At 45.2% G+C, this 12457-nt stretch overlaps 1 protein-coding gene across 1 annotated transcript in view; it reads right to left on the bottom strand.

Annotated features, from left to right (window-relative positions):
• SDCBP2 (syndecan binding protein 2) overlaps positions 1-12457 on the bottom strand; it is a 48098-nt gene that overhangs the window by 22797 nt on the left and 12844 nt on the right. Inside the window, exons 2-5 of the mRNA XM_069243300.1 lie at positions 12235-12315; positions 4269-4341; positions 3548-3648; positions 1300-1461 (exon numbers count right to left, since the gene is read on the bottom strand). Of these exons, the coding sequence (XP_069099401.1) occupies positions 1300-1461; positions 3548-3648; positions 4269-4341; positions 12235-12285 (387 nt within the window). The 5' untranslated portion in view covers positions 12286-12315. The remainder of the gene's footprint in view (positions 1-1299; positions 1462-3547; positions 3649-4268; positions 4342-12234; positions 12316-12457) is intronic.

Genomic DNA, 12457 nt, shown 5'->3' with positions numbered 1-12457 from the left:
CAAACATTGGGTCAGATTTAAAAGGCCCTATTGCCACCAGAGCATCACTTTTTGCAACGCTCCGGTGGCGCTAACCACTGCTCAATATTTACAAGAAGGTGTAACGCCACTGTTTGTGGCCTTACAACTCCTTGTAAATATGGGCCCCTCCGATGCAGTTTTCTGAATCAGACGGGTGTGCAATGGGTGATGCAGTGGGCGTTCCATCGCAACACCTATTGCTTTTGACGTTGCCCCAGATTTACAAAAAATGGTGTGCAGCACACATAGAAGCAAAGTGCCATAGATTGTTTATGTGCAGGAAGGTGTCCCTTCCTGCACATAACAATCATTAAAAAAATGACGCCTTGGTACTTCAATGTGTGCTGAGGAGTGCCGAATCGCCATTGTGGATTGTTTATGTGCAGGAAGGCATACCCTCCTACACATACACAATCACTACCCTCAACACTAATACCCTTGCAGTATGGTGCAAGGATGCCTGCATTGGTACAGACAGCTTAAATTAGTGCCAGCGCAGGGGGAAAACGCAGGGCTGGGCCTTATTCTTGTGAATATAATGCAGCCCTGCATTTCAAAACTAGCGCAGCTCTGCTGATTTTTGGCTCACCACAGTGCTGCACCGGTTGCTTGTAAATCTGGCCCATTGTATATGCATCAAGGGATACGGGAGACAACCACCCTCTGCCCTACCACACTGTTTGTTGTATGTCTGTGTTCATAGCGTACTTAATATGTTTGCCCTTGCTGTTTTCTTTCATAGGACATCATTCCTAACTCAAACCATATTCAACAGTGTTGGGATATGAACTCATTGATAAACCGGCATTTGTTCAACATTTCAAATCAAAATGTTATCTGATGCGCTAAATTTATAAATAAATATTTTAGCTATTTTTACCTATCATTACTCACTACATAAAATATGCCCTTCAGAATGATGACAAATGTACGCAGAGTCTTCAAATCTCAGTGGCATCTAAACCGGGTTCCAGAATAGCACAGCCACCACTCAAAACACCCCCTCAATGCATTCTCTTTCAGCTGTTCTGTAGAAGGTAGGGAGTGTATCAATATGCTTGAAGCAATTATAAAGTGCACATGTTTACCATGGGTGTGCCTTGCTGTGTGTGGTGTGTTTTAAGTAGTGAGTGAGTTACGACAAGCTGCAAAAACAAAGTTGGATTTCAGTTCTTCAAGTACAAATTACAGGCTGTACCAAAATGCTAGTCCCAGCATACATTCTGTTAATGGCACACTTCGGCTTCACTCTTTGCCCATGGTGCCTACTCCACTCACCTTGTCGATGGCAATAAGGCGAAGGCCCATCTTGCTGTTCTCGTCCTTGCACAGAATTACCTCCCTTATGCCCTGCTTAATCTCTGCTCTGCACAAGCCAATGTTGTTTCCAGTGACAGGGGCCACCATCATGCCGTGCGCTGTTGGCCTTGTGGCCACCGTCTGCCAAAACAAAAAGAACAAGGGAAAAAGGATGAACACGGGCTCAGAACGACAGATAGCTGGAGTACAGAGCTATCCACTGGGTATTGAGACACCTTACCAAATCACTACACAACTGGGCGGCGTCACCCATCTAATGAATGGGTTTTAGTTTTGTTTAGAGAACATGTGACCTGCTAGACCTAAAGTGATTTTGATTTTTGTTTGTTCATTTATCCTGAAACATAAATAATCTTGAAAAGGCAGTGTGGTTCGTGTTTTCAATTCACGTAGTGCCCTAAAAAATGACTTCTGCCTCAGACCAAGGGAGGGCAAATCCTTACTTTACCATGTGGGCAGGGTGCCACGTGGGCAGGGAGGGAGTTAGGGACCCGCTATGGAAGAAAAGGATAATTAAATGTCTTACCAGTTCTCCTCACAGTTATCCATTCACAATAGGGCCTCTCAATAAACATATCTAAGTAACGGAGAGGCTGCAAATATGCTAACAAGAGCAGCAAGCCACCTCAACATAAACTGCACAAAGGGAGGACCGCCAACACATTCACCAGAAAGACAGGTCGTTCAGTCACAACCATTATAAATAAAGGTCCCCAAGTACACCGCATGATGCAAACACACTAAATACAGAGAATGAAAAGAGGTGCAGAGACATGCATGCAAATACGTCCTTACTAGCACACCCACGCCCAAGATTCAAAGTTCTGTGAACAATCAACATAGCACAAGAACCTAGACACAAACGTAAAGTTAAGCTTCGGACAGAAATCGTAAAAAAGGCCTTCCAAAGAAGATCACCAACCTACTACAATCGAAGCTTAAGTCTTTGTAGACAAAGCAAAGTACATGTCCACTGAAGACACCACATTAAAAATATAGGTGCTTACACCAGGCACATTTCTACCTGGAAGAGAAGTCACCATAAATAACAACTGACAGCCGATCCAAACTAAACAGCTGTGAAGAAAGTGCTGTGAGTACAACGCATGGTGGAAGGTTACAAAGCATACCCAATGGAGAGATGTACTCCAAGGACACCTAGTAAAGAAATCGTTTTTCAAAAAATGCCAAGCTATCACTGGAGTTCCAAACTCATTGACCATGAGAAAATCCTTAATGCACAACAGCAGTGTTCTATACACAACCAGCAGGAAGAGACCTTTCAAACCTAACAAAATACATACAACTGTGTTCAGAAAGTGCATTCGACCAAGTCTTTGAATAAACAGGATTTCAATATACAGCCATATTGAAGAGAAGCCAATGAATTGCAGCCAACACGAACAGATGCGTCATAATTGGAACAACCGTGAGAATTAGCATAAAGGGAAGCTTCAAAACGCACCCAGTATAGTGAGTGGTGCTGCAGTCAAGACAATCAAGGACAGAGCTCACTCTCTATTCATACATATGAAGCAGTCCTCCATTGGTCACTGTGGAGAGGAGCTCCAGTCACCAAGAAGGAAGGCTTGTTGTCAAACTTACCAGAAAATACAATAACGGCTAAAGGAGTAGTAACTAAGATTTAGAATTTAGCAGACATGATTGTGAACACGCAGGTACATAACAGGACATAAGAGCATTAGGTTTAATCCTGCAGCAACTTATGTTTGAACCTCTGCATCAACAGTCCTGCAGAAAGAAAGGTAGAAGTGTGAGAGTATGGAATCCCCAGGCAGTGAATTCTGCAATCTGGGGATGTCTGAGGGGTTTCAAGGAGCAGCTGAGCTTTATGTTCCTCCCCAACAATGGAGAGCTTTTTGTGGAGGTCCCATTGCTGGTGGAGATGGATTGACTGGAGAAAGCTGGCTACGGTTATGGAGTTGGAAAGCGCCAATTTGGTGGCATGATGTACAATGTACAACATAATGGAATTAAGCGACTGGGTAGTATCTGCTTACTAGATTCCTAATATTTGTATCACAGAAAATGCATTTAAATATACAGACATAACCAGTTTGATACAGAAACACACTTCTGCAGCATTTGCACAAACGTCCTGGGACACATTAACAGAGTAAGTGTAGAGAATAACACACTTAAAGGGAGCATGGGGTTTCACAGGCAAACACTGGACGATACGTACATTGTCTCCCGCTGGCAGCAGGGCCAAGTTCATTTGGACCTCCTCGCTGGAGAGGGAGAGACCCATGTAATTGCACAGTTCACCCAAATTTGGGTACAAGCCTGAGAGGAAGGAAGGAGAGAAGGATTATTGAACTCGAGATGACGGGCTAAAAAACAGAAAAAGTTATGTTTGCCACGGCCCACACAACGCCATCCATCCCTCTTCTGCAGCTCTTCATTACAGCCATTCCCACTCGCACGCTACATGGACTATCTCATCAATGTGTCCCTGTTCCCTTCCAACCACTCATTCCTCTAAAAAGCCATTTCAATCTCCATCCACTCATCTCCACTCCTCCTGGCTCACACACTCTTCCCCCACCACGTCTTCAACTACATTCCACTGCCTTCCCAACCTTGTGCTCCTCTCATCTCCAGCTATCTTTCTCCCTCCACTCACTCATCGTCATAATCCCTCATTCACCTCCATTAACCTCTTAGCCCTCATTCGTCTCCCAGCCTACTCTTCACTACGATTTCTAATCCCTTCCCTGTGCCCGCATCTGTTTAGCTTTCCTCCTGAACCCTGCCTCTGACATCCACTCCCCATCTTTGCTTCTTATTCTGCTCATCAGGAATGCATCTCCAGGTTTCCTTAATCTGCTCTGCATCCCTCACTTGCTCTCACGCTTGCCTGCTCTGTGTTTGGCATCTGCCATCCTTAAGAGGGTGGTACTCACCAGGAGCACCCACAGCCTGCGGGCCTTCCATAACAGCAGGCATCTGAGTCCACTGAGCGGCATTGGCTTGAGCCTACAAGGAAGACAAAGAGGGGAAAATAATTGACTGAGGTTTGCCTGGAGCCTGCGTATCAGGGCAATTGTTCTTATCCAATTTCTTACAAAGTAAGAAAAAACATTGGGTACAACCTGCGTTTATAAATTGACTGATAAAGCAGCAGAATTTGTGCTACCTGGGGCAGAAGACTGACTCCAGGCCTGCAAATGCTGCTAAATGTAGGCACCACAGATTCAGTCAGTGAAAACCTTAAGCGAGTGCAGTTGAATTAAAAAGGTCTTTGGGTGTCCCTCAACACACTTACTCAACACATCCATTTAATCAGAAACCACAGTTATTGTTTTCGTACCTATGTCTTTTACAAATTTATATTTATTCCAGTATTGGAACTTTCATAGAGTCACATGCTTGAATCCTTCCCAGTCGTCGAGATGGGAGCCCCCGGTATATCAAAACAGCTATACATACAGGCTACTGCAAAGAAAAAAGGCCTAAGGCCTTCACTTTAGTAGCCTATCCTCATCATTATGAGCAAAAGGTCCGAAGCAAGGCCCAGACAATCAGGCCTCCCCTCCCTCTAGAACCCTCCTGAGAGGAGCTCCCTTCCCTCAGATTTTCTACCTCATGTCGTGCTAGTGAGTCTCCATTGAGCTCTGCTAAGTCGACACTTCAGAGAAGTTCATTTTTGCTATTTTTCTTCAGAAAAAGGATTTCCTAGAGCATGGAAGGTGTCTTCTTCTTACTTTACTAAAGGGAACTCTATTTTGGAAAGAATTCACCATATCGGATAAAGAGAAGAAAGGCCATTTCAGAGCCTGTAAGACCTGTGGGAAGAAGAGGCTTCACTCTGAAGACCCACACAGAGACTGTATTTACTGCCTCTACCCTGACCATGTGGCCAAAGACTGCAGGGTTTGCAGGACCTTTTCTAACAAAACCCTCAAAGACAGGGAGGGTAGTCTACTAATTTGGCTCCAGAAGTTGAAGTCCAGATCTAATCCAGTGTCTGGTTCTGACAGTGAGGAATCTACAACTTCCTCCAGAAAGCTACAGAAAAGAGGCAGATCTCCTCACTCAGAAGATCTTCCTAGACAGGCTCACAAGAAATCCAAAAGAGTGTCCTCTATAACCTGGAAGTCCTTCCAGTTCTCCTCTCAGGAGTTCTGTTTCTTCCAGAAGGCACTCCAAAGAAAGATCTGGCTCGTCAGAGCACAGCAAAAGAGCCTTTTCTGAGCCTCCAACACCACTTCCTGTGGTGAAACATGTTTTTAAGGGCCATTTGTAAAATCTACGACACCATCATCGTCGACGACGAGAGCACTGTCGACGGCGGTGTCTAAAGGTGTCCGCACAGCATCGTCGTTGACTGCTACAATCTCTACAGCGTAGTCCTTTTCATCGACGATCGTGTCGACGACGCCCTCGTCGACGGCGTTCATGGTTGCCTCACCCATTGCCTCTCCTTCATCGATGCCACCGCCTGTGAGACCGTTGACGTTGACTCTGCCGTCGTCGTTTTCCTCGTCGACGAGAATTTCTCCATCGATGTCTCCGTCGGTGCTCCCGTCGACGATGCCATCAGTGATGCCGACGAGTGTACCAGCTACGTCCCCGTCGACGATGTCATCCGTGTTGCCATCAATGTCGTCGACGAGGGTTAAAGCACACAAGAAGTCTTCTTTCCTTTCACCGTTGGTAACATCTCCAAGTAGAGTTTCAGCCATGGTACCTACGCATCTGCTGGAACAAGAGGACTCAGACGATCAGGGACCTTTCGAGGTTGCTCATAGCCCATCAGAAATACACGTCAAGTGCCAGGACATAGAGGAAGACACCCAGCATGATCTGAACTCTTACTACCCGCAACCGCACCAGTATCATTATCAGGAGCAGATGGTTTCTTTGCCAGGATCACTCATAGCTGATCTACAGCTTATGTTGGATGACTACAGAAGGCGGTTTTCACCAGCTGGCTTGGAAGTTCAGCAACCTGTTGCACCCTCTATACCTTCTACTCCTGTCCATCCAGGAATCCAACCATCCCATGTACCGCCACAGACACTGATTTCCATTCCTACGCAGGATTTGTCCTCTTCTGAGGATGATGATGACAGAGAGGAGGGAGAATTACCGGGTGCAATAACAAAATGGGATGACTATCAAATTCCTACTCTGTCCTCTCCCTCTCCAGTTCCTGTAGATTCCCCTCTAGGTTACATCAGTGGTTTCCACAACCTGCTTGAAAGAGCTGCTAAAAGATTTGAGTTGCCCATGCCCACAAAGCAGATGGACTGCTTTTTGTATGATTTTAAGGAGCCTTTTCAAAAGAGTATTAAATCTATGCCGATTGTGGACTATATCTGGAATGAGGACATTAAAGTTATGAAGAACTCGGCCACGGTCACCCCGGTTCAACCTCGCCTTGACAAAAAGTATAAGGCGCCTGAAGACCCGACTCACTTATTGCACAGGCGGCACAACGCAGATCAAGGAACCCTTCAGCACCAATCTCTGTCCCACCTGACAGAGGGTAGGAGATTAGACAATATAGGAAAACGCTTGTCATTAATGGCTTCGCTTATTATAAGAGCTTCTAACTCTCTGGCTATCTTAGGCAGATACGATAGACAGATATGGGCTGACATTGCGCACTATTTGGATCAACTGCCTGAAGACTCTAAATTGGAAGCCAAGAATGTCTTGCAGGGAGAGGAGAGGTCTTCTGCAGGAATCACAGACTGCACTATGGACATTGCCACCACAGCTTTCCGTCAGATGGCAGGTTCTGCTGTCCTCAGAAGGCAAGGTTGGCTTCAAGCGACTTCATTTAGACTCAAGGTCCAAAACAAGATCCTTGACCTCCCTTTTGATGGTGAAGCCCTTTTCGGGAAGCACATTGATGATGCGCTTCAGTCAATCAAGACTAACACTGACACGGCCAGGTCCCTTGGCACCCTGCAGTTTAAAGGGCAGCCTTTCCGAGGAGCTCGAGGCCATAGCTACTCATCGTATAGACCAGGTTTTCAGCAGTATAGGTATCCTTCTGTCTCTGCGACATCCCATTCCTTTCGTCCTCAATTCCAGCAGAGGATGCCTCAACAGGCGACTTATTCAAGAGCTTCCCAGAGAGGAAAGGCTGGAAGGCAACCAACAAATACAGGCCGTAGACAATGACTTGCTATCGTCTCCGGCTACGAACCTTTACTTGCGTTCAAGATTAGGGGGGAAGGATTTCCCTCTACTTCCACAATTGGCAGAAGATAACATCAGACCAATGGGTCCTAAATCTTATACAGTTTGGCCATACCCTGGAGTTCTTGCAGTACCCTCCTACAAAGCCTCCCCTTCCTCTAAAGGTGAAGCATTTGCATCTGCTCGAAGCAGGAGGTCGAGTCCATGCTTCTCAAGGGAGCTATAGAAAGGGTTCCACATCGGGAGAAAGGAAAGGGTTTCTACTCCCGATTCTTCTTAGTCCAGAAGAAACAAAAATGTTGGCGTCCAATTTTAGACCTCAGGGATCTCAACACTTATCTAGAAAAACAATAATTCCGTATGATCACCCTATCAGACATTCTGTCCCTTCTAAATTCGGGGGATTTCATGGCCACCCTCGATTTGCAGGACGCATACTTCCATATCCCTATTCATCCCTCCCACAGAAGATATCTCAGATTTGCAGTAGCTGGAGACCATTTCCAGTTCAAAGTCTTGCCCTTCGGCCTGAAATCGGCTCCCAGGATCTTCACCAAGTGCTTGGCTCTAGTGGCAGCTTTCCTCAGGAGACAGACCCATCAAGTCTTCCTGTATCTGGATGATTGGCTGGTCAGGGCCAGATCCAGATCTCAGGCGCAGAAGTACACGAGAGCTTGTAATCAAGCTGTTCACAAGCCTGGGCCTAACGGTCAATCGCGAAAAATCAGCATTCCAGCCCTTAAGGAGAAGAACTTTTCTAGGGGCAGTACTGGACACTTCCACCAACAATGCAGCCTCTACAGAGGACAGACGGAGAAAGCTCATCTCCCTTGTGAAGCGTTTACAAAAAAGAAAGTACGTTTCAGTTCGCCTCTTCAAGTCCCTGTTAGGGATGATGTCCTCCTGCATTCCTCTGGTGCCTTTCTGTCGTCTAAGAATGAGAACCCTTCAGGAGCAGTTAGATCTTCAATGGGCACAATCCATGGGGTCTTTCGACTATTATCATCAGGATAACAAAGCCCATGATACTCTCTCTAGCTTGGTGGACTCAGGAGTCTCACTTAGGGAAGGGGCTTTCTTTTCTTCCCCAACAAGCACCTTGGGTGATAACTACAGACGCTTCTCTTGAAGGATGGGGTGCTTTCCTTCAGCACCTGCAAGTAAAAGGCAAATAGAAGCCACATCAGAAAGTCTTTCACATCAATTACCTCAAATTGAAGTCTGTTCGACTAGCGCTTTGCGCTTTTCTCCCAAAAATAAGAGGTTCCTCAGTTCTCATCCGGACGGACAACACAACGACAATGCATTACATCAACAAGCAGGGAGGAACCAGGTCTCTGCTCTTATAGAGAGAATCTCAGTGCATTTGGAAATGGTCTATCTGCCACAAAGTAAACCTTTGAGCGGAACATGTCCCAGGCATGCAGAACATCATTGCGGATTACCTGAGCAGATCACGGTCGTCCAGCCACGAGTGGGAATTGGACCAGGGAGTCTGGAATCATGTCTTCGCCCTATCGAGGAAACCGAACCTGGATCTCTTCGCCACCCTGCAGAATGTGAAATGCCATTTCTTTGCAAGTCGGGATCCACATCGGGGCTCTTGGGTGAATGCGTTTTCCATGGCATGCTCAGGAATTTATGCCTACGCTTTTCCTCCCATTCCCCTGATTCCAAGAGTTCTGGTGAAGATCAAGATCGAACGCTGCAAGCTCCTTCTAATTGCTCTGGCATGGCCTCGTCAGTTTTGGTATACGGAACTCCTTCCCCTCTCGGAGAGCCGCAGCATCCCTCTACCAGTTATGCTCTCCCTGCTTACGATGAACGAGGGCAAAGTTCTCCACTAGGATCCTGCTTCACTTCACTTGGCAGCCTGGCTCCTGAACACCATGAGTTTGCGCATCTAGATATACCATCGGATTGCAGGGCCATTCTTGCCAGAGCTGTGGCTGAGAGTACCAACAAATGTTATTGTCTAAAGTGGAAGAGATTCTGCTCTTGGTGTGCTCAGGTTCAGATGCATCCCTTTTCTTCATCACCGAAGCAGATACTACCTTATCTTCTGCTCTTAGCCAGATCGGGTTCGGCAATTTCTTCGATTAAGGTTCACCTGGCAGCAATTTCCTGTTATGGGCATACGGAGAACGTGCCTCCTCTGTGGTCAGCAAGAGTCATAAACTGTTTATTAAGGGTCTACTCCGGTCCTTCCCTCCGGTACGGCCTCCACCTCCTTCATAGCACCTTAATTTGCTCTTGTCTCAATTAATGAAACCACTGTTTCAGCCAATCCACAAGGCGGATATAAAGTTCTTATCCTGGAAAGTCTCTCTTCTGCTCGCTTTCACCTCAGCTAGAAGAGTAAGCGAAATACAGGCATTCACTATCCAGGATCCTTTCTTGGAATTCAAAAGGGATAGAGTAAATTTGCTAACAAATCCAAAATCCATACCTAAAGTCCCGTCCAATTTTCATATAAATCAACCAGTGATACTGAAAACATACTTTCCTAATCCATTGACGGCAGCAGAGCAGGCTGTACATTCTTTGGATGTTCAGAGGTGCCTGAAGTTTTACCTGGACAGAACTAAACAGTTTAGACAATCTAACCAGCTTTTTGTGACTTTCAGTGCTCCACGTAAGGGACGAGCTTTATCTAAACAAGGAATTGCGAGGTGGATAGCCTCTGCTATTAACTATTGTCATACAGTGGCAGGAAAGCCTTTGCAGAATCCACCACGTGCACATTCTACAAGAAAAATGGCTGCATCCATGGCACTTTTTGCTGGAGTGCCCATTCAGGACATCTGCAGAGCAGCCACGTGGTAGTCTGTGCATACTTTCGCAAGGCATTACTGTTTAGAGGAAACTAAGCAAGGAGCTATGGCGGTAGGACAAGCGGTGTTGCAACATCTTTTCCAGTAATGGTGAGCTGCTGTAAGTTCTTCATTCCTTTTTTCCTACCAGCCCAGTCTAATTTGCGTACATTGCATGAGTTTGTTTCTTCCTTTACGGCTCTCATATTCATAGTTTTGCCTGTTTAACATACCGTCCTGTTATCTTACTTATTGTTTACCTAATATGCTATTCTTTCTTACATAATCTTTTCCTTCAATATTTTGCTGATATATATATGTTACAAGGTGTATAGATATAGTTCTACATATATATATATATATATATACATATACATTTGTGTATACATGTATCAATAACAATACATATGGATTAATGTTATACAATGTGCTTCATTACTGCTTGCTATTCTGATTCAAGCATGTGAATCTATGAAAGTTCCAATACTGGAGTAAGAAAATAAGTTACTTACCTCTAACTGTAGTTCTCCAGTGTTGGAATCTTTCATAGATTCACATGTGACCCTCCCTCTTCCCCTGGGAAGCTCACCTTCTCCTGTCTTCTTCAGATACTCTTATACTTGTGCTTGAGAAAATCTGAGGGAAGGGAGCTCCTCTCAGGAGGGTTCTAGAGGGAGGGGAGATTGGCTGGGCCTTGTTTTGGACCTTTTGCTCATAATGATGAGGATAAGCTACTAAAGGGAAGGCCTTAGGCCTTTTTTCTTTGCAGTAGCCTGTATGTGTAGCTGTTTTGATGTACCGGGGGCTCCCATCTCGACAACGGGGAAGGATTCAAGCATGTGAATCTATGAAAGATTCCAATAGTGGAGAACTACAGTTACAGGTAAGTAACTTATTTTCATCCGTTTGCAGCTATTATAACGATACAGAGCCTTTTCGTCTTCTCCTTACACCCAAGAATATATCTCCTGACAATACAGCACAATAAGGGTGCAGGCGACACTGCAACACACCTGCGGAAGTTTGATGCACACATCAGTGACCAGCAGCATGTTAGCAAAGACTTCTCGCATGTTGAACCACAATAACTCACCATTGTTAGGAACACTTCTTATATGGCAACATATTCATAAATATACAGACAGTTCAACCAGCATTCAGTCTGTTTTTTGTGTTGCGTTGTGTGCTAAAGTTGCTAGTTTGCATAGCTCATATGACCAGGTTTCCCTTGTTGCAGTTAGCTGGCCTTTCCTAGGTCTTAGTGATGGTTTATTTCTAATTGTCACTACCTTCAGAATAACTACATTGCTTTAATCTTGTTTTACTTCATATTTAGGACGTAAGGGCATAAGACATTTTTAGATTTTCTAAACCTGGTAAACCTGGGAATGCACCAAAAAGATACACCTCCCCAGGAGAGGCGTAACGAGGAGAAATATATTTATTTCTCCTTGTTACTGCTTCTTTCTATGTGTTCAGAATTCTGCAGCACACACAGAGGAATATGCCTCTAAGAATTGTTATTGTGCAGGCAGTTGCCCCGTCCTGCACAAAAACAATCCTGCATGCAATGCAAGCACCCTTACACCAGGTTCCTAAAGGGTACCCGTGCTAGGCAGCGAAGGGGGAAAAGACAAGAATGCGCCATATGCCTTTCATATGAGGCAGTCCGCCCTTTCCCAGTGATGCAGTGTAGCACAGCCATGCACCACTTTCCCATAAATATGGGCCTGAGTGACTGTGGCCTCCCCTATTTAGAGAGCTCTGGAAGCTTTTGCAATGGCAAATTATGTTCATCATACCACACTACTAAAATCTTTGCTTGCTTCAAAGTTAACTCTTCAGAAAAAAATCCTTGCTCCGATGGGAGCAGGAGAAAAACAAAAAAAAACTTCACATTTACCTGGATGACTCGGTCAACCTTCAGGTCTTCTAGGGATGGATACAAAGACATGTTGGGTACTTCTACAGACTGTCCTAAAATCTGTGAAAGCAAGGAAACATAAACATCAGGCCACCCTTTCCCAGGACATGAAATGTGGTTCAGAGAATGAAAAAAATGTAAGTGTTCAGTAGGCAGAATAGGGAACAGCATGGACGTGCACTGAAAAACAGAGGAGCGTGAG

The sequence above is a fragment of the Pleurodeles waltl genome, chromosome 7, assembly GCF_031143425.1.
Source record: "Pleurodeles waltl isolate 20211129_DDA chromosome 7, aPleWal1.hap1.20221129, whole genome shotgun sequence".
Lineage (NCBI taxonomy): Eukaryota > Metazoa > Chordata > Amphibia > Caudata > Salamandridae > Pleurodeles > Pleurodeles waltl.
Note: the sequence above shows the minus strand (reverse complement) of the source record. Positions and strands in the feature narration are given on the sequence as shown.